At 35.1% G+C, this 22,799-nt stretch overlaps 1 protein-coding gene across 2 annotated transcripts in view; it reads right to left on the bottom strand.

The window, feature by feature from the left end:
• LOC131068500 (calmodulin-binding transcription activator 3) overlaps nt 1–22,493 on the bottom strand; it is an 80,005-nt gene extending 57,512 nt beyond the window's left edge. For both annotated transcript variants that reach the window (XM_058003685.2, XM_058003686.2), the window contains exons 1-2: nt 21,958–22,493; nt 11,843–11,962 (exon numbers count right to left, since the gene is read on the bottom strand). In XM_058003685.2, coding sequence (XP_057859668.2) covers nt 11,843–11,962; nt 21,958–21,997 — 160 coding nt within the window. In that variant the 5' untranslated portion in view covers nt 21,998–22,493. The remainder of the gene's footprint in view (nt 1–11,842; nt 11,963–21,957) is intronic.
• Nucleotides 22,494–22,799: the final 306 nt, after the last annotated feature.

The raw sequence follows: 22,799 nt of genomic DNA, 5'->3' as shown, positions 1-22,799 counted from the left end.
TGATCAAAACTGATTCACACCCCTCCCTCTCAGTCTTGGGGTGTGTTTAACACACCAAATCTAAAATGGTACAAGCAAACCTCTCAAAACCATTTATTTAAGTAAGAGGTGAACTGAAAAATTAGTTGATTAATCAATTGACACAGATGGCAGAATCAGAAAACCCTAATATAGAAGAGTATATGTGCCACTGAAACCTCAGACTACAATGGTAAAAGGCCCATGTTCACATGGCTTATTATATGACACTCAGAGGTTGTATCCTGACATATATATCAACTAGTCATTAAAACATTGTGACAAGACAGCCTAGAACCACAATTTAAATGCTACCATTATAATAGTGCAAGGTTATGAACAAGATCACTCATTGCAATACATGAAAAGACAAAACCAGTCCTGCTACACAATGCACCCTTTGAAAGCTTTACTCCAAACAACTGTAAATAAATCAAAATGTGCATAAAATTTAGTTAAAAAATAACCAAGCATGCCTTTTGACTTGAAGTCAGCAAATCACAAAAAATTTCAAAATTCCATCATCTAGTTTACCATTTAGCTTCAATGCTTCATGATGTGGCATTCTAGCAAAAACAATTATATGGTGTAAAGGAGTTACTAGAGTCATGGAAAGATGTTAAATAAGCTAGAACAACCAAATTTCACTCTATTGAAATATTATTACAGCTAAATGAGCAAATATTTGAGCCCAAAATGCTTTCCTCAATTGGGGCCCACCAAGTGTAATACAGTATTTTTTGTGTTAAAGTGATGAGAACAACATAAGTTTTACTGAGAAGTAATTTGCAATAGGGTTTGCTAAACACATGTATCCCTCTCCTTACGACGCCATTCGTTCTTCCACAATTCTTCTTTTTCATTTCATCCCTTGGTTCACACTTATTCTTCACTCATTTTTTGGGTCAAAAAATGGACACTGATTCCCCCTTTTTCCTCTGTGTCTATTGCTGTATCTCCATTTGCTTAATCATCTTCCTCAACTCCATTCCTCTTGCACATAGTTGGGTACTACATCATCTTCATATTCTTAACCTCTTCTTCATGCAAGTGTAACAGTATTGTGCTTTCCATTTATCTGCAATCTTTCAGGTAAATGCCTACTGTATTATGTATCTAAATGGCCACAAAATTTCTCCTATAAATTTTCGTTTGTCTAGAAGTTTTCGCCTCTGCCAAAAAATACTTCACTACCAGGCTTGTGATCAGAGAACCATTCTATTTTTCTGAGTCCCTCACATCTGACTTATGAGGGCCCTGTCATACTACATCTAGCACTCTGTATATTAGAAGAGAGAACTCAACAAACAAGTTTAAAAGCCAAAGATTCAACCAGATAACCAAAATTTGGTGCAGCTGTCAATCTAAAAATAAGATGGAAAAATAAACTTCCATGATCTGATGCACAAGTATGAACTCCATGATACGATTTGTGTAAATGAAATGATTGCCAGACTAATAAAGTTGATGAGATGGGAAAGTCCACTAATGCAATCATTCAGTCTTCCTAAACCCCACAACATCATAAGACCACACTAGTGGGCATTGGGCCCACAGCAACACAGAGATATGTCTATTGAAGTATTAAAACATTAACTTATGACAACCTAATTGGGACCTCAACTTCATTATATAAAATATATAATTCCATAATGAAAGACTTCTAGAGACATTATGACACATTTTCTAAATGTATCTTGCAGTTTATCCAGAAGTCTTTTCATTTTAAAATTGAGTATCGTACAAATTAAAAATTTCCAAGAATTTTCGAATAAATTGGAACATAAACATTCAATAAAAAGGACTTTTCTCCTGATGCTTCTCATTTCTTGCAGTTGCATTTGTTCCCCTCCTACAAAACCAAAAGTAATTTCTTCATTGGCAATCTTTCATTCTAAAATTAAGGATTGTGCAAATTTGGAAATTCCAAGAATAAAATTAAAAAAAAAAACTGGCAAATAGTATTCAATAAAACAGATTATTTTCCTGGTGGCTTCCATTTCTTGCAGTCGCACTCATTCCCCTCCTAGAAGCCCTAAATTAATTTCTTCATCAGCAGTTGGGTGTTTGAATACTGCTATTGTTTCACACTGTTTATCTGCTGCTGCATTGGATGGTAGTGCTCTTGGCTCTCCAGGCTGTTCATGTAAATTCACATCTATGAAGTTTGATCTGCCTGTTAATGGTATTTTGTCCCACCTTGAGCACTCCTGCATAACTGTGTCTATGGTGGCAACATCTGGTCTGCCTGGAAGTGTTTGACCATCTGTTGCAGCTGCAGGTGATGGTAAAATGATTGCGGCAAACAGTTTGAGCTTGGTAAAGAGCTCACAGAAGATTCCCCTACTAGTTATGGGCTCAGTTATTTTGGATGAAGAAGCTCACTGGGCTGAAATGGAAGTGTTTTGCAAATTTAGTCATGTTTGCTATAGCTTGTCTGATCTCCACACTTAGGTGACCAGAAAATGACTGCCTTTCATTTGAAGATTGTAGATATTTATTGATGTGCTCAAGGTTTTTTTATTATTATTTTTGAGACAAAAACAGAAAGGGAGTTTATTCTTGAGGAGGGGTACTGTCAACCCTCTAACTAAATCCTTCTTGGTGATGTCAGTTTGGGTCAGACTTTCAAACCTGTTGAGATGAACCGAAATCTGGCTCAAAGTAGAAAATCCAATATGAAAATAAGAGTTAGATTATGAGAGGATAGCTTTTAGAAGTTGTAATTGTTATAGACATAGTTAAGTGGTGGATGCTTGTACATGTTTAAAGCATAAGGCTCCTGCTTATGCCTCCTAGTGGAGGAATTCAAAGCTTCATCATTTATCAGTTTGGAAGGTGTCTCAGGTGGGACTTCCCAAGAGCCATATTTGGCTCCCTACATGGAGCCTCCTGCAGTTGTTGCTCCTCCTCCTGGTAATGTTCCTTCTTTGAATGTTCAGAGCAGATCCTTAATGGTCACTCCCGTGGTTGTATTCAATGCTCTTAACCTCTCTTGAGTCCAACAGTTGTTACCATGAGATTATGAAATGACCAACAAAGAAGGTGCTAGTAGTGAAATGAGTATTCAATGCACTTAAACCTTCCTTGAGTCCAACAATTGTGGCTTCCTTACCAGAGGATGATGAACTCTATATCTAATTTGAGAGTGCTAACATTACATGTTTTTTATGTCAATCTTTGAAGAAAAAATAAATCCATTGCTCAGCATGAACATAATCAATTAGGGAAGATACTAGGAGAGTTATCCCCCTTTAGTCATGCACCATAACATGCAATTGCCCTATTCTCAAAAATTGGCCCATTTCATCTCCTTTTGCTTTTTTGAATGTGGCACAACCTTTGACTTCACAGGCTGGCCAAAGGAATGTGCATTCAGAGCATCTTGTTAGGGCCACAAATGAAGGAAACTGATGTTGCATGCTACATAGGATGAATTATGGTTCAGCCATAAATCTAAGGAGGTCAAGAAACAAGCTAATTTTGTGGCACAATTGACAGATGTAACTTCCAATTCATGAGGTGTTCCAATGCGTCAAACTGTGGGTGGTTCTTCTTCACCTATGTATTAACATTGCAAAACGTGTCTCCATTCTGACTTAAATTCAACCCACACAAAATTTGTTTCCAAGGACCCAATGGTACTTTGAAGGTAAGTCTGACTATGAGTTCACCAAATCAAATGCATCACCTTAGAAGATAGACAAATCAATCGACAACTCCACAACAATGCATGTTCATTATGCTCTTTTTGCATATATTTCTCATATGCCTATTGTCATGAAGGTTGCGTACATAGATAATTTAACAACTGCACCTCCAAATCTTTCTAGTTTAGTCATTAAATGGTGTATTAGGATATTAATTATTTATTGGAATAATATGTAATAGTGTAACTCCTATTACACTTGTCTGTTAGCATCATTTGTAACTGATATCATTATGGCCTTTAGAATTGTCTTCTATTATAGACATTCCTCAATAATATAATGTTGCGATCTCTTCCTAAGACGGACAAGCCTCTTCTCTCATTCATTCTTCTGCTCTTACCAACATGGACGAGAAAAGGGAGACATCAACAAGAACAGAGTGATCAGTCATCATGAATGAGCAAGTAAATACTAGGTACTAAGCACTAACCAGTAACCACTCATCAATGTCATGGTTACATGCTAGGCTGGCCTTATTTTCTAAGGGTTACTGACTGTTTATAAAAGTTCAAGAAGACTGATTTTCAATTTATTACATTGAAAGATACCATAGTCAAGATTGGTGAGAAGAATGTTGTACAAACTACAAATACTATCTTTTTTCAACTTATTTATTATTTAAGTTTGTTAATAGTCTGATATATTATTTATGCTTGCGTATTTTTATTTGTTAAGCCCTCATACTCTAGAATTTTTTTAAATTCTTAAGTTTTTTAATATTTCTATATTTTTCATTTTTACTAGGTCATACATGCAACTCTAGTTTGCAGATTAGTTTGCAGATAGGCATGTATTCTAGTCCAACTACTTGCAAACACACCTTTTGGACTCTTTGTATTCTAGTCCAACTACTTGCAAAACACCAAATGTTAAGCACTTCGATCGCATGTTCAAATTACTGATTGGGTATTGTGCCATTTAGTCATGATTGACTAATTTTTTAGTTGCATTGGCAATTTGGCCTATTTTGTATTGAGTACTCTAATCTCTCACCATGGTTGGGAATGCAATTTCATTTCTAACATTTGTACTCTCAATTTTCTGACTTCATTTGAATGTTCAATGTTCGTTTGTTTCATCAGAAGTACAAAACTTTTAATCTTTTATCAAGCTTTAATCTGAAAACTGAAAAACATATAAGATGCAACAGTAAGAACTCAAAGCACAAGATTTTGCGTGGAAACCCAATGTGGGAAAACCAAGGTGAGAAATGCCACTAGGATCTACCATCCTAATCCGGCCTCACAATCAAAACTCTAATTACACTGTTTAGGGCACCAACCCAAGGAATTTTCTAATCCCTTCTGAGTGCACCAACTCTTTACACGTTTACAATCTTCCAAACTGAACACCAATTCAGTTATCATAGAAATTCAATATGTTGATAGTCACTTTAAGAACTGAGGATACAAATAAATTTTGACAATTTAAATACCAATGTATCCCTTAAATCATCTGAAGAAACTCATACAACAAACTAAGAAACTGATCAATATCTTTGTATATCAGCACAATAGTATACTGCAAAAAACAGTCAAATGTCTTTGTATTTCCACAAAATAATGTTCTGCAAACTGTTACCAAAATTCTTTTATAAATCTGCAGAATGTTGTTCTGAGGATAGTTGTCGAAACTTTCTGTATCTCTGCATTATAATGTGAGAAGAACAAATATCCAAATGTTTTCTGTAAAACACTATATGTTCAAGGCAAGATCTGAATATTATATTAATAGCAGCATTATATTAATAGTAGCATCACAGAAAGATGTAAGAAATCTTCAAATAGAAATGCTATTCTCACTATAATTATCTGCAGAGCTTATACCTGAGTATTTGAAACAAGATATTATTCAACTATCTATATATTGTTTCAGAACATTCGAATGTCTTACTTCAGATCGATTGATATCAGCCTCAACATCTCTTCTTTCATAAAACTCTTGTTCACATCTTTGTCTTTAAAGATTGCTGTGTCTTCATCTCTCAAAAATAACTCATAATGCTGTAAATATCATTTCACGTCATTCACAAGGAGCAGCACCCATACGTGTATATATGCTGCATAACTCCGATTCAGTTTGAACTGTCTTCAACCATCTTTTTTTTAACTGATTTAGTTAGCGCTTTCCTTAACTCCTTTGTTTTAAGCAAATGAAATTTGACATTATGACATATTGAAACAAAGAAAAAAGAATAACTAGTTGCACCATTTAGACCAAACACAAACAGTTATATGAACTGTTGCTGGAAGTTTGTTAACAGCAGAATTAACCGAACACAAATAGTTATATGAACTGTTGCTGGAAGTTTGTTAGCTGCAGATTTAAGCGAACATGCTGTGTACAACTTTTGCCTCAGACCATATCGTGACAAAAATAAACTTTTGCTTGAGACCATATCGTGACAAATATTCACAACCATTATTTGACCAAGCAACAATGTGCTGTCATCCAACACAAAGTACTGTCATCCAACATAAGGCGCTGTCATCCAACAAATACAATCAGATATATAGACAATAAGAAATGAAAGAACGGCTGATACTGTAAGTATTTTGTTCTGAGATACTGACAACAAACAACTGTATTTGACATCAATGACAATGCTTTCTGTATTTGACATCAATGACAATGTTTTGCTAACATGCTCTTCTTCTATTACTTCCTAGTATCAATTTTGGGCAATTCATTCCTGTTTGCTGGAATTCCTTTTGCGGTTCTTAATTAGCTATTGTAACTTGTACTTTTGAGTCCCTCTAACCTACTTTTGTCATTCATTGACCATCAATATGATTTATTTGTACAAACTTTGTATCCTTCTCATCCTGGCTAAAGAAATTGCACCCTATACTACTGAGTTACACCAGCTAATTAAATAAATGGGTGAATTTCATTTCTGGATAGATTTGTCAAATTAAGTGCATTAAAAATGTAGTTATGTAGATTTTTGTCAAGGTTTGTACAACAGTTATGTTGTAACAATGTATCCGATATTTCAAATGAACATATGTATACAAGATGACTACATGCATAGCTAGGTTGGTGGATAAGCTCTATTATTGATTCCCTTGTTTCTAATTAAGTAGGGGAATGTATGATGCATGTCCACATTATAAATTTTCATGTACAGGAGCATTTAAGATATCTTCAAAATGACCATTGAATTTATCACTTCATTGTCTTTCTCCCGATGCGGTGAGTACCTTGATTAAAAAAATCTTCTAGGCAAAATTAACATTGCACCACATAAAGCATGTAACCATTCTGCTCCTCTCAGTAGAGGGCAGAATATTGATGTTGCCCAGGAAATCTATTAATAACTTTCATGCTCATCAATATTTATCCACCTTTAAATTCTTACAAAGTATATATTTTATTGGCAAACCACATAGTTGAGGAAAAAGTCCCAAATTTTGAATTCAATAAAAGCTTCTAATATTATTAATAACAATAGTTGCATGAAGACACATCTTTGATCCCCCAGGATGCATCCCAGAGACTGAGACACATCCCAATACCAGAGACCTTGCCTAAGACGTCTCCAATTGTATGAAACTTTCAACTACAGTCTCCCAGAAACTCCTGCTGTCTCCCACACAAAAAAAAAATCCCTACAAATTAAAAGTTAAAATGCACCGGGAAGCTGGAAAATAAACACACCACAAAAGGGAAAAGAGGAGCCAACACAGGGCAGGAGTCAAAGTGAGCTAACAAGACCACAAGCATTTGCCATTTGGCTATGGCTATTTGCAGTTCGATGCAAAACTCAAAAGATATTCATATTTTCTAAATTCTTGTTGTTCTTCTTTTAATTCCTTTATGTAGACTTTGCTGTATACACAATGAGAGATTCAAGAATTTTCCTATGATATACATTTTCTTTCTTCATTCTTGTGAGTATGTCTATATTCATATTCTCATACATATAATCTAAATTCACATTCTCATATATATAATCTATATTCACATTCTCATATATAATCACGTAGAATAGCGAAAAAATTTGCAGTGTTGAAAGATTCAACTTGTTGGTTTGGGCCATTGCCTTCAATTTCCTTATACACTTTGTCTATATTCATATTTAGTTTTACAAATATACACCTATTTTCAGATTTTCTATGAATTATTAAATTATATAAAAAAATTGGCATCTCCAAGTACCCCGTCTCCTATTTTGAAAAATAGTCATACCAGTACAGGTACCAGTCTCCAGATTCTCCAAGTACCCCCATCTCAGTGCAACCTTGTTAATTATTTTCATACTAATCAATATTTGTCTTGCTTTAAATTTGTAATGTCCCCTTTTTCACAGTCATATGGCGATTTGTCGTTAGCCCTTTTTGCCATGGTCCCGAGGGCTAACCAGGACCTTACAGGGATCATTGATGGATTTGGCCTAGACAATTTCAGTTGCAGGCCAATCAGAGGTGATTTGACAGGTTTTCCGGAAACTTACTATTTATAAGTCAGTTTAGGCTCAGTGACTGGTAAATTTTGGAGCAATTTTGGTTGTCAATATTTTGGTGCATTTAATTCTTCACCTGGATTGCGAATTTGATGAGCCATCATTTATTTGGGCAATAAATTAAAAGTTCCTAGAGTTAAATTTAATTATTTATCTTTGGTGGTTATTTAATGCTGAAACTAACGTTAAAGGGGAAAAATTAAAAGTACCCTTTCCTTGTGGAGACATAAGGGGATAATAATATTTTATTCCATCTTTCATTTATCCCACATTATGGGGCCTTGGGATGTGTGCCAAAACGAAGTAATAAATATGAGCATTTAATGAAGATTTAGACATCTTGGAAATGGAGTTCTTGGAATTTGTGTGACTGAGTTTTCTGGAGAAATCTGGAAATCTTCTTGGCTTTTGGGGAAGTATACCCTCATTGGCAACATTTCCCACATTTGTGGAAGATGAAATCTGGGAAATCCTTCAATTTAAGTTGCAGAGCTTGGAAATAATGGAGATGGTATTTGCTGATTGCAGTTCAAAGTGAATTGCAACTTGGTAAGAGAATATTCCCTAACAGCTAGAGACTTGATTCGTATTATTCCCAGCTAGAAGCAAGACGTAGGAGTTGGAAGAACAATTTCTAGGACTGCAAAGGCATAGGTTTTGAACTTTGCTGGGCGCGGTAGAAGGAAACCATCATTCTTTCCATTCGACAACCGCACAGTCCGAGTTTGGGAAAATACACAGGCGTCTAAGTTTTCTGAGGGTTGCTAATCGACAGTGAGAGCTGGAACCAATTCACAGGTGCTGGGCATTAACTTTTCTCTGTCTGGGCGTATAAGTTACACTTGCTGGGCATAGTTAGCACCTCTGGCTGGGCGTGAACTCAGTATTTGTTGGGCATGAAATACATTATTTGTTGGGCGTGGAATAAATTACTTGCTGGGCATGAACAAAAGTTCCTGGTCTGGGCGTGATTGACATATTGGTTGGACGTGTCATTCCATCTTTGTCAGACGTCATATATCAACCTGCTGGCCGAAAACAAACATGTGCGTGGCATGGAATTTAGGAGGCTACAGCTGTTGTGAGTGGAGATTACTGCTGGAACAAAGGGACCCAAGGAGTCTCTCAGCAAACTAATTCATTCCAGGTTCCCAGCTAATACATTTGCAGCTGCATCTATTATTTGTGTATTGATCCGTATGAACTGTATTGTACTCTGAGGAGAAAGAACAGTGAAAGTGATTTTTTGGTGAATGCTGGAAAATTGTAACATTAACAATGCTTACTGTTAGTAATTCTGATATGAATCATTTTCAGCTGAATGGAATGCCAAATAATGTTCATTAGTTTAGTTGTTGATTGTAAGATTTATTGTCAATGAGCTTGTGAATGAATGAATGCACGAAGAACAATTAAAACGCAACAGGGACAACTAAACCACAGGGAACTTTCAGAAAAAAGAAAAAATCAGACCACTACTGAATGCTAGTAAACTGTTTGAAGAAATACCAACAGCAGGGTTGTCCGGGAAATTTACAGCAGATAGGGCAGCCTACAACAAAATTCTTAGCATGCATATATTTTATTGCTAGTTCATGAAAATTGTAAAACCAAATTCCCAAAATTTGAACTCAACAAAAGCCTCTGATATTCAGGCATTAAATCAGCTTCTACACACGTTAGAAGCACAGCATTCTCATGACTGTATGCTAGTTTTAGTGAAATTTATAAAAAACTATGTAGTAAAAAATGTGTTGGGAAAAGAAATCACTGTGCACAGACAATCAACTCAAACAAAAATGCATATAATGGCAAATAGAAATCAATTTCAATAGTATTTACTCATCATTTCAAAGGCCTTGGAGATTAGACTTTGTAATTATTTTTCAATCTGTGCTTTTCCAGAAATTCCATGATAAATATTTCCAGCTACAAACCATGCACATGAATAAAGTACTAAAAAGTTTGTAATGTCCCCATTTTTTCGCCATACTGTTCTGTAAGTGTTGGCCAATTTTTAGGGTTTTCCAAAGGTTTCCAAATGAGCTGGGAGAGTTCCAATGTTCTTGGAGAGCTCAATTTCAACTTTTCTTGGCATCTGATGATGGTTTGGTGCTCAGATAGTGTTCTAGTTGGTGACAACGCTCTTTGTAGTATTTTTGGTCTTCTGGGTTGTTCTCCAAAAAATTTGAAAAACTCTGCTATTTATAGTAAGTGCTTGTTTCGGCACCAGGCATCATTATTCAAATCAGTTGTGTCTCAACACATTTGGTTTCAGTTTCCAGTGCCTTCGTGGGACTTTCCACAATGTGGTTGAAATTATTTTAATATTTACACTAAAGTTATAAAGTAGTATTTTAATATTCACTTAGTGTTTAAATATATAAGATGATGTTATATCCCCAAGTTGGATGCCTAAGGAAATGGAGCATGAGGACTTAGTTGTTTTAAAATGTTGAAGAGACCTTTTTGAAGGAAAATAAAATAGTTAAAAAAATTTAATTGTCCTAATTTCCTCCAGCTCTATATAAAGGGGTTTTGGATCTGTTTTTCCTCATTCAAAGCTACACACATAAGCAGATGCAGTCAGAAAGAACAGAGGACTTCTTCCAGAAGATTTTTGAGGACAAAAACAATCTTCAATCTTCCTAGTTTCGATGGCAAAAGATCCATCCTATCTGTTCTGCTGTTTTGACACAGGAAATGCATTGAATTTCATAGTTTTGGACTCACTGTTCCAGAAAAATGAAGCTTTTTAAGGTAAACTAATTGTGACATTTTAGTGGATTGGCATTGGATTTTGGGTATTTTTTGTGTGTTGTTTCAGCAATTTGCAGAGTTTTGTGGGTCTGGTCATACATCCTTTCAAGGCTGGCTGTACCCTCCCTTTTGAAGGCCTAGGTCAATGAAGTGACTTTCTGATTCTGGGTATTGTTTCTTTGGTTTCCTCTATGCTGTTGTTGACTCTCTAAAGCAGATCACCCCTATTTGCAGGCCATCCTCTTGGTTGGAAGCTCACTTGTGGGTTTTGGAGTGCAAAAACAGAGCTTAGGGGTGTTTAAACCCTTCTAATTTGGTCGCCCAGGTGGTTACAATTGCTGTGGCTTCATTGGAGGGATGAAAATGACTATTGGAGTGAGATTTGGCCTCACATAAGGCTGACGCCCCTGCTCCAGCACCTTGGTCAGTTGGTTATGACTGAAATATAATTGTTGCAAACTTGTTGCCTCCATTTTTGAAGTGTTTGAAGGTGATTGCATCGAGTATCACAACTGATGACTCATCTCAGGATGTTTGGTGATAAAGGTATTCATCCATTGAAGGTTTGTTGGACAATTTTCATGCCCAACTCGCCTGTAGCAGCATATGTTTTACTCATGTTCAGGCCTGAAATTATAAACTCAGACCTGTTAGGAGGCATTCCTCAATGGGGTTTACTGTATCATCCATTTATGTAATGTTTATTTTCATTTTCACATGAATATATTTTCAGAAATTTGTAACAGCTGTAGCACTTTCAAAGAAAAATCAGTTTCAGCCTTTAACACCAGTATGATTCAGTTTGCCAGCTCATGTTATGAGCTTACTTAGCCAAATCAAACAAAAAAAAAATAGGGCATGTTATTACATAGCTCATGGAGACTCATACCTGGTGGTTTGTGTGGTGGGTCAGGTGCTAAGCGAAATTTTTTATAGTTCCGAAGAATTTCACAAACCTCCGTTGGTCGAAGCCAACGGTGTTGAGCTTCCAGTAATATTTGCCCAATGTCTGTTTATAATAAGGAAAAGAAACATCAAACAGATTTAGAAATATTTCAATTCATTCATCCCACTCATTACTTGTATAAACTTTGTAGTGAGAAAAGAGTTAAAAACCATAATTTTGTTTGTTTTCCCATAAACAGTCATTATAGTTGAACAAGAGAAAAGGATAATATAAATTTATTGAAGGATCCAATGTTACATACATATTGTTCCCTAAGAATTCTGTCTTTGAGTTGTCATTTTTCTACTTCAAATAGAATAAGCATGAATTAAATTAATAGCACAAAGAGTTGAACTAAAGCTTTAAGTGGCAACAATTTGTAGGTTTATAATGTCATTCTCATTTCAATGTTACCTGAGCCGCATGAATAAGAAAAAATTAAATTGAAAAACATACTTATATAAATGATTTAATAAAGTTGACTTGCATGAAATGAAAAATGTGACAAAGATAAGATATTCTGAAAGGGGTAGTGAAAGAGAGAAAGTTCTAGACAAGCAATCAATCAAGCAGTGAAATTATTAGAAATCCCACAACTCAAAAACATTTCTTCAATAAATGATAAGATGAATCAGTTCTGACTTTTTTTTTGAGTACCCAAGAGATAATTCAGCATAAACACATATAGCAGAAATTTAACAGCAATGGTAAAAGTAAAAAAAAAGCAAGTAACACTAATGAATTAAATTATTAGCACAAAGAGTTGAACTAAAGCTTTAAGTGGCAACAATTTGTAGGTTTATAATATGTCATTCTCATTTCAATGTTACCTGAGCCACATGAATAGAAAAAGAAAAATTGAAAAACATACTGATATAAATGATTTAATAAAGTTGACTTGCATGAAATGAAAAATGTGACAAAGATAAGATATTCTGAAAGGGGTAGTGAAAGAGAGAAATTTCTAGACAAGCAATCAATCAAGCAGTGAAATTATTAGAAATCCCACAACTCAAAAACATTCCATCAATAAATGATAAGATGAATCAGTTCTGACTTATTTTTTTAAGCACCTAAGAGATAATTCAGTACAAACACATATAGCAGAAATCTAACAGCAATGGTAAATATCAAAAACAAGCAAGTAACACTAATGAATTCAAAAGATAAGACATGCTTTCTATTTCTTCAGATTGCGTGCATAAATAACTATGAAGATTATCACCATCAGCAATGCCTCTGTGACACATTTTCCAAATTAAACTTAAATTATAAGCAGTAAACAGGTATTAAATCATCCAGTGGTGTAATCAATTAACTCTACTTAATGCTAAGAACTGGGCAAAATGCACCAAGTACTATTCATGCCTGCTACAATATCAAATAATGCTTGTCCTACTCCCATGGGCATGGATAAACAGCAATGAGAATATTGTTCGATACACAAGGGGTCTATGATGCTGGAAAAAAAAGCAATTTTAGTTTCCAGACTAAAAGCATAAAGATCTCTTACCAATTTTCCAAACACTTAGTGATTTGATGGCTACAGTCTCACAAATATTCAGCAAAAATAACTTAGTCATGAAATTGGAGAAAACATTATCATGAATGACTTTGTTGAAAAGTCTTGCAACAATGTATCATCATGTTTTCCCACTTGTCACACATTTGCTATTATTTAAGCTACAATTAAAGTTTTATAAAATACACAGAGGAACAATTATGCACGGAAAAAGATAACCAAGGAATTTTGAGCTTTATTAGGGTTTAACACATGCTTGGAAAAGCTATGTAGGACTTGATACAGTATTTCTAGTAATCCTAGGGAAATCCAGATTGCTTTTGTAGTGATCATGGGCGATGGCATAAAGGAAAGGCCAGGCACTATAATACCCCAGGCTTTTCCTTTCGGTGGGCTGTAACAGAAAGGAGATCGCAAATGCACAGAAGGAGATGACAGTAGAAATAGGAGATGCAAGGAACTAGGCAATACCAATCCAGAAAGTGTCTTCAAAAAAGCAAGAGGAGATACCAAGTATTGTACTATCGACATTCAGGATCATGTGGAATAAAATCAAGAAAAAGGTAACAAGGCCATTGATGCAGGTACCATTCAAAGGAGCCTCTGATATCAGAAATAGGAAGGCATTAATATTGGCTTTTTTGAATCACTGATCAGTTGACACCTCATATACAGGTTGTTTTTAATAGTTTGATAATATCTTCATGACATGATTTCCTTTTTTAAGATGAAGAAGATAAGTTCATCAATGACCACGGGTACATCAGAGAGCACATCGTGGCATTTCATCAAAAATTGAAGATGATAAACTTGTTTACATTACATTCTGTATTTTGCAAAGTTTATTACTAGTTCAAGTGATAAACTCTAACTATTGCCAGTATAATAAAAATGTTATAGGTTTTCTGTTATAAAAAAGGAAAGATTAAACAACTATAAATAACAAAGAAGCAAGAGTATTCTTTTGCAGTCAAACATAAAAGAAAAGAAAGAAAACTGCTTGTATACGTAAAAGTTAAAAAAGACATTTTCCATAGTACAAAAATAAAGAAAACTTCTGTGTCTGGTACTAGCAATCAGAAAGAAATGTTCAAGTGTTTCTTTCACTGAGGAAAGCCTGGATACATTTAAAAATTTAAACAAGTGCACAAAATGACTTTTACTCATAACAAAAATAAATAGAGAGGACATGCTGGAAATTTTGCAGTGCAAGGAAGTGGAAAAGATGAAAAGAACCTTTTATAGTTGTAGGCTGATGATACATCAAAACATGTCTAGTATGTGGCTTTTGGAATCTCTAGACATGTGACTAGTAATAAGGAACAGTTTGTTGCATAGTTGAAAGAAAATGTAACAACAAATCTGATGTTATACATAATAGCAGAACAAACAATGTACACAAACAAGGGACTAAAGAAATGAATTTGTCAAATCATAAGGTGAACTGACCTAGCATTTGAAATTTTTTCTACGCACAATACAACCAACCTTAATCTCCTATCTGGACCACAATTAGCCATATCTTTTTCTGGTCTTCCTTTCTCATGCTCATATGAAATGTTTGAAACATGTGACATTATAAGTATTTGCATGTTTAGGGTTGGCATGCATTTTGTTTGTTAAAATATTTTTTTGTACTTGTTTCTATCCCTTGTCTCTTTACTTATATTTTTTTTAACCCCACCACCCCCTCTTCCCCACACCATATACTATCAATCATCATGGAGTTTTACCATCAAGAACTATTGAACTAGTTTGGACATTCATGGGCATTCATATAGTTTATTTATTTTTATGTTCCAGGCTTAACCAAGAACATAGTTTTAGTTAGATTACAAAACAAAATCTTAAAGTTGAGTTTTACACGAGGAAAAAAAATTCTGAACAACGACGACAGTTGCACAGTAGTTGTAACAAATGCAAGATGTTTTGGACACATTTGATATGCTAGCTGCCGCAGAAGCAGCTCTGATGCTAGAATTAATTCCAGGAATCTTGTCTAGCATCACAGATATAAACATCCCACCTTTTTTGTTTGACTACCTTGGTCTTTATATTATAGCCAAAATCGTGAAAAACTTATCTAGATTGAAGTAGCTATTTGTGAGGTTTGTTTAATTGGTAAACAGCATGGGAAGATTAGATTTTTTATTTTTGTGGGATTTAACCCATATATTTTTATCCATGAATATTCATCATTCTAGTGACAATTTCCCTCATTTATGTTGATAATAATTACGAGGCAAGAGGACCCAATGTTACACAAGCACCTTTAAGTATTTGTTAGTGGTGAACAGTGTACCATAACCAGCCATTTGGGTTTTTCATCCTTTAGGCTTTTTCACCATGGAAGCCTTCAATAACTTAGCATGGGAAGAGCCTTCACAAATCATGGACTTGGAGAGCACCTCAAATTTTAGATTTAGGATATAGTGAAACTATAGAGTCAATTTGTTAATAGTTTTTCTTGTAAGATCTGCAGATATTACCAAAAGTTCAAAGCATATGCTTTTGATATCTTTTAACAATTTAGAGTTAAGATTAAAAAGTAAAATGGTTAAAATTTAAATCCTCCAAAGTCCAAATTAGCCAATGGAGGAAAATGTTTTTCAAAAGACATTGTCAGTTATAGGAAAGATTGTTACATAAATAGCCAGCAAACTATTCTAACCCAAGAAAATTCAGTGGCAAAAATGAAGAACGAAAATTATAATCAAGATAGCACCTTGCAAACTGTGGCATTCCCAATGGATGCATTCCCACTGGTCCGGGTGACAACCCGAACATATCGAACATCCTAGAGACTTGGGGAATTGCAGCAAATATCTCCTTCTTTTGAGACTGGACAGCCTGCTCTATTTGGTGTTAATTTTTTTAAAAACATTAGAGAGAAAGCTAAAACATGGAGGATTGCCTTTGCAAAATCAGCACATTGTATTTGCTTTCTAAATTTCCACTGACTTAGTTTGTTAAATTCATTTTAATAGTACTCTCAATGTCATCCCCACAATTCAGACATTTTTTGTCATCCCCAAAACTGCATCCCCTCATCTTGGAACCAGAGAGAAACACGGGTATAACACAAGGTAAACGCTTCCAAATATGTTTGGGCAAAAAATTGTGTATGAAAAGATTTATTTTAATCAGCAGATGTCCAACAAAGACATTTAGGATCAGTACTCTGGAAGCTAGAAACCTGGACCAAATTGATGTACAATAGATCATTGAGATAGAAAATTGAAATTGGGAGGAAATAATATAGAGCTTATCATTATTGATTATAATTTAGAACTTATCATTATTGATTATAATGATGGAGCAAAGCTCTTAAGATTATATAATACAGCATAATAAATCATTATGAGTAGAGACGCAGTTTTACAATCAGTCAGATTTAAATCAGCTTGATATTGGGGATAAACAAGGCGTATCAAGCAAGTAAAAGCAATTAAACAAGGGCAAGAAAAGAGATGACACTACTAATCCAAAATAAGGTAACAGGTTCATAAAATGATTTTAAAATTTTTCTAGAAGCAGAAAATAATGTTGCCACATACGGGTACACATCAGACAGATAAATGAAATGATTTTATATCATCCTACAGGATCAAGAAAAGATATACTCATGCAGTCCAGCATAAAGGAATGAGTTTAAATTTTAAATACATAATAAAATCAGTTCAGCTCAAGGCCATTAAGCTTCACTGTGTGTTTTTATAGTTTCTAAAGCATATTCATCTAAAGATGTAAATGGTAGAATATATGGAATAAGGAAGCATCTAGCAGAATATATCGAATAAGGCAGTAAACTTGATAAAATATAGGCAGAATATATATGGTCATATATAGAATAAGGCAGTAGACCATATAGCATATAGGTAGAATATGGTATACTTGTGAAGAATGAAAAAGCTCCAAGAGCCTGGCGTGTGAAGAAAATAATTACTAACTATTAATGGATTCATGATAAATATCTTTAATCCAAGTCTTTATATTGCTACAGGTGGTAGCATTGCAATTAGTTATAAACTTATAATAGGTGTATGTGTTGATGGTTCAAAACGGCTTTACCAAACATGTGAAAGTCACATAGCATATAGGTAGAATATGGTAATCTTGTGAAGAATGAAAAAGCTCCTAGAACCTGGATCACCAGAAAAGAATTAGCATTTAACTGTTAATAGATTCATGGAGAATATTTTTTATCCAGTTCTTTATGTTACTACGGGTTATAGTATTGTAATTTGTTATACTGGGTGTATATGTTGATGATCGTGATTTTACAAACAACAATAATAGCCTTACCGAACAGGTGAAAGTCAATCTCCCTAAAGCCCTACTGAACCTATAAAAATTGATCTTTCTAAAGATTTTAATATGACTAACCTTAATTTGCTCTATTAATGTTCCATTAATGTTAAAGGCATAGAATTCTAACAAAAGAAATTTTATGTTTTGATTTTTTAACTAAAGATGCTCAAAAACATAATGCACAAATTCAAGCTTGCTTATTACAAATCTTTAGCTACTACTGTGGAGGTTGAGCTCAAATTTCAATTTCAAGCAAACAAATCAATACTAAATCATTGTGCAGATGACTAACAAGTCGCTATTCCTATTTTATAACAATTGGGCCTGATTTATATTGTGCAATGAGCATCATCTTGCAATCTATGAGTTGAGTTAAGAGTTGTACATTCATATGCCTAAAGAAGACTTAGCCATGTGGGGAAGAACTTTAAACTATATATAACTTGAAATAAATGAAATTCATAAAAATCTAAATGTAAGTAATTTTAAGTTGACAAAATACATAGGTTTCAGTTGGATTGGTTTGACAAAAAGAAACCTGTAACAAGCTATAATCCAATCTTAGATGAGATGAGATACCAGGTTTGAGTAGCAATCAACCTGTTGTTGCTCTTACCTCTACAAATCTGGAGTCTAAAGCAGCAGTTTGCCAGTTATAGCAGCATTTGAGGCCATGTTCGTAATAGAGGATTCTAGAAGACTTACGGGTAGAATGGTTGCAGCTAGATCATTGCTCACTGTAGAAATCTGATAAGTTTTAATGTGCATTTCATATAATTTTTTGTAAATTTTCCAGATTTCGCATGTTTCTACGATACGTGTATTTTTAAATATAATAAGTTATTTATATTCTTCCAGAGGGAATCAAACTTTCTAGGAAATCCCAACTTCCAAAGTTATTCCCTCTCCCTTGCCAACAAAACTTTCCATACCTGCTAAGTAAAAATTGGAAATCAACTGTGATAGATAGCAATGCAACTTTTGGGATGCCTTCTGGCACTTAAAGTAGATCAGTACTCAACAGTTTGAAAATTGACTCATATGATAGTTATAAGTGGCTTTTACTTCCAAGAAGGCAGACACAAACATTCTTATAAAACAGTCCATAATCATCTCCAAATATCAAATAAATTACAAATCTCCAGACCAAGGTGCCACACATGAACTTAAAAAGCAGATTTCCTTCAAGCAAATTCAGCTTCAAGCCCATGACCCCACTGAAATACATTAATCACAAATGGTTCATAAAGAACAGACTGAGGATCCCTTTTTCCATTCGATGATATGTTGAATCAGATTAACATATCTATTCCCAGGAATGCATGATTTATACTCTAGGATTAGAATACTTAACTTAAAAGTTAAAGCTGCCATATGACATATGCTGGTACTAGATGGTTATCTAAGATATTGCTTTAAAAATAAAGGGATCTTCAGTCCCCATTCAGACAGCTTCTATAAAATGAAGGTAAAATAAGAACAACATATACAGCTTCAGGCTAAAGGCCCTAACAAGTTACATTAGAAGCTAATTTTCAGTAGAGGATTAGCTAAAAATACATTAAGTAGACTAATGTCCCCAGCGAGTTATGTAATAGCTAATTTCATTAAGGGAACAGCTGTCAATAAAATCAGCAGGCTGTTGAATTGGATTAATGTACCTAAGTCTTCAAATCAAAACCTATCATTATTCCATAATTCAAGTTCTACAAATGAAAATGTCAATGTAAAGATTACACCATAAATGCTCTATAATGCACCAATTTCTCATATATCAAGCTAAGAATAGGGGAATAGGGCACATAAAATTGTCAACAGTTTTCAGTGAAGGATGAGCTGACAATACATTGGATAAGTTGTATTGGAATGCACATTTTTAGTTATAATACTAAATTCCTTCTGTTAAAACTTGCCAAGTCCATAATTGAAAACAATTCCGTATAGTCCCTAACCAGCCAATTTTCAAGGAACAGTGTGCTAGCATCAAAAAGAAAAAGAAAAAGAAAAAAAAAATAAAGATAAATTAAGCACTAATTTTCAGTAGAGAATCCTCCAATAACCTAATCACTGTAATGTTAAATTTTGTTAACATAACTATCCAATGGAACACATGTTTTAAGTTCTAAGAATTAACTTCTGGGCTCAATAAAATGGAATATGATTAAGATCCAGATCCCTAAATCATGATATATGAAGTCTCTAATCACCAAGTTTAATATGTTAATCATATCTTCCAGAGGGAACTAAACTTAAGAGGAAATTCCAAAGTTCCAAAAGTATTGCCCCTCCCATTACTACAAAACTTTCTATTCCTGCTAGCACTTAAATTAGATCAGTACAGTAGTCGTACTTAAAAATTTGAAAAGTTGCTCATACAACTATTAAGTGTAGCTTTTACTTCCAAGTAATATGACTTATCATCTCCAATATAAATTAACTACTAATCTAACTTCCTCAGGGGCCAAGCTGCCATAAATTAACTTAAAAAGCCCTAAATCCTTCAAGCAATCCCAATCTTCAGACACATGATCCCAATGAGATAAATAAAATCACAATCCGTCCATATAGAATGGACTGATGATCCTTTTTTCCATTCAAGGAGATCTTGAATTTGATTAACATATATGTTTCTATTCCTGGGAATGCATAATTTAAGCTGTAGGATTAGAAACCTTGCCTCAAAAGTTGCCATATGACATACACTATTAGTAGATGATCTCAAGAGTTCATCATTGAAAATAATGGGAAATGCAGTCCCTAATAAGGACACTTTTAAAGAAAATGAGCTAAAATGAGAGCTATATGTTACACAGATGAGCTTCAAAAAGGCATAATCCTTTCACATGAATACAGCTTTAGACTAATGTCCCTAATGAGTTATTTTAAGACACTAATTTCAGTTGATCGACTAAAAATACGTTCATTAAGTAAATTAATGTCCCCAACGAGTTATGTTAATAATTAATCTCAGTCATGTAGTGTCGCGGTTAAAACACTTCGTTGGTGAAGCGACCACCAAGGTTCAAACCCCTGCTGGACCATTGTGCTTGCAGGCCTTGTGTCTTCGCTGGGTCATTGTGCTCGCGGGTTTGAACAAGTGAAGTGTGGGGATGAGGTCCCCCAGTTGTGGCCTCACCGGTTCATAGCTCCGGGTCAAAAGCGTTTCACGTGGAGCCGGAGGGCGTGTCATGCCAGCGTCACCGGTCACGTTAAAAAGTTTACCAGGCATTATTTGAAAAAAAAAATAATACTAATTAATCTCAGTAAGGGAACTGCTGTCAATAAAATGAGTGAACTGTTGAATTAGATTGATGAGGCTAACCACCAGGAATGCAATAGGAAACTTTTTGTGTCAAAACCTACCATTAATCTATAATGGAACCTCTACAGTTGACACTGTTGGTTTGACGCTTACACTGTAAATGCACTATATCAGCCAATTTCTTGAATATCATGCTACAATATCCGGCCCAGGGTCGGGGGGTTGAAGTGGTGGGGGGGAGGTGGGGGGAGCGCATGGGGGTGGGATGTCTTCAGTAATTTTCAGCAAACAATAAGCTGACAATCCATTGGATGTGTTGTATTGGAATGCACGTCTAAGCTCTAAGATCATATCCTCGAGTAAAACTTGCCGTGTCCATAACCGAGAACGATTCCATATATTGTCTCTAATCAGCGAATTTTCAAGAAAAAGAAAGGTAAAATCAATGAAATGGGAGGCAGGGAGAAATTAGGGATAAATTGAACACTAATTTTCAGTACAGAACCCTCTAAGAATCTAATCACTTTGATACTGAATTCGGATAACATAAACATCCCAATGAAATCGACGTTTTAAGCTACAAGACTTAATTTCTTGGCTCAATTAAATAGAATAAGCCAAAAATTGAATGTCCAGAACCCTAAATCATGACATATGACGTCTCTGATCGGCAAATTTATATCAAGATTAAAACCAAAGCAAGGTCGAAGACTTTCGTCTTGGAGCAGAGTGAAATTGAGGTCTAGAGTTGAAAATAGTAGGACTAAGACTCCATAATCGGACATTTTTTATAAAGTCGAGGTCAGGCAACAGGGAAAAAAAAAACTAAAATAAGCCACTAATTTTTGAGCTACCTGTCGATGATTTTTAGAAATGGAGCAAAACCATAAGTCGAAATTCATAAACTCGACCAATTTTCACTCAATGACTAAGCTAAGCTAAGAAAAAAAGAATAAAGAATACCTAATTGAGGAGTCAGCACATAGCGACGATTATCCGCCATCACAAGACCGTTATAATCTCCCGTTCTGTAAGTTTTCTCCACATCTATACAATTGTCCAGTTTTCGTCGCAGCTCTCAAATCCTACACAGAAATAAAAGCAGAGAATCTCCCTGTACCACGATCCATCTACCTCTGCGTACAGTCCAAACCCTAAATTGTCCGTATCAGCAATTCATAAACCCTTGTCAGTATCCAGAAATTGTACGAAACCCTAGATTTCTTACACACGGAATATAATTTGCTCTTAAGCTGTGTATGCTTGTAGAGAGACCTAACAACAAATGCTGAGAAGTTTATCCCACACCAAACCAGGCATTAAAATGCATGTACGAATTAGAAAATGCTACTGTCTAGGGAACGGGCTCGATGTGCCTCGCCAGCTATTTATGGAAGTGGGCCAGAAATAATGCTGTTTTTAGCGACCATTCTCACCGCTAAAACAAACCGATAATAACTACTAGCATAGGCCGCCACTTGACCCTCTACCAAAGGACAGCCGCCAAATGATGCGCCACATTTAGAGGCACTTTAAGCTTTCAGCTGTCCGAAGCCGGCATTCTTCGCCTGAGGGTTCTGTGGCGCCGATGTGACCGGCGGCTCCACCGGTCCCGCCGCCAAACCTGTTGCTCTCACTTCTTCATTGATTTTTGGTTGCCGGGTATTAAAACAGAGTTTCCCGGTAATAAATTAGCTGGCACCGGCGAAAGTGACTCGTGATTATGACACGTGGCGCGCTGACACTGGTATTTGTTGGACTTGCCATGTCATCTTTGGCTTTTTGGTCCGAGGAATCTTTAGTCA

Source organism: Cryptomeria japonica, chromosome 7 (assembly GCF_030272615.1).
Source record: "Cryptomeria japonica chromosome 7, Sugi_1.0, whole genome shotgun sequence".
NCBI classification, from domain to species: domain Eukaryota; kingdom Viridiplantae; phylum Streptophyta; class Pinopsida; order Cupressales; family Cupressaceae; genus Cryptomeria; species Cryptomeria japonica.
Note: the sequence above shows the minus strand (reverse complement) of the source record. Positions and strands in the feature narration are given on the sequence as shown.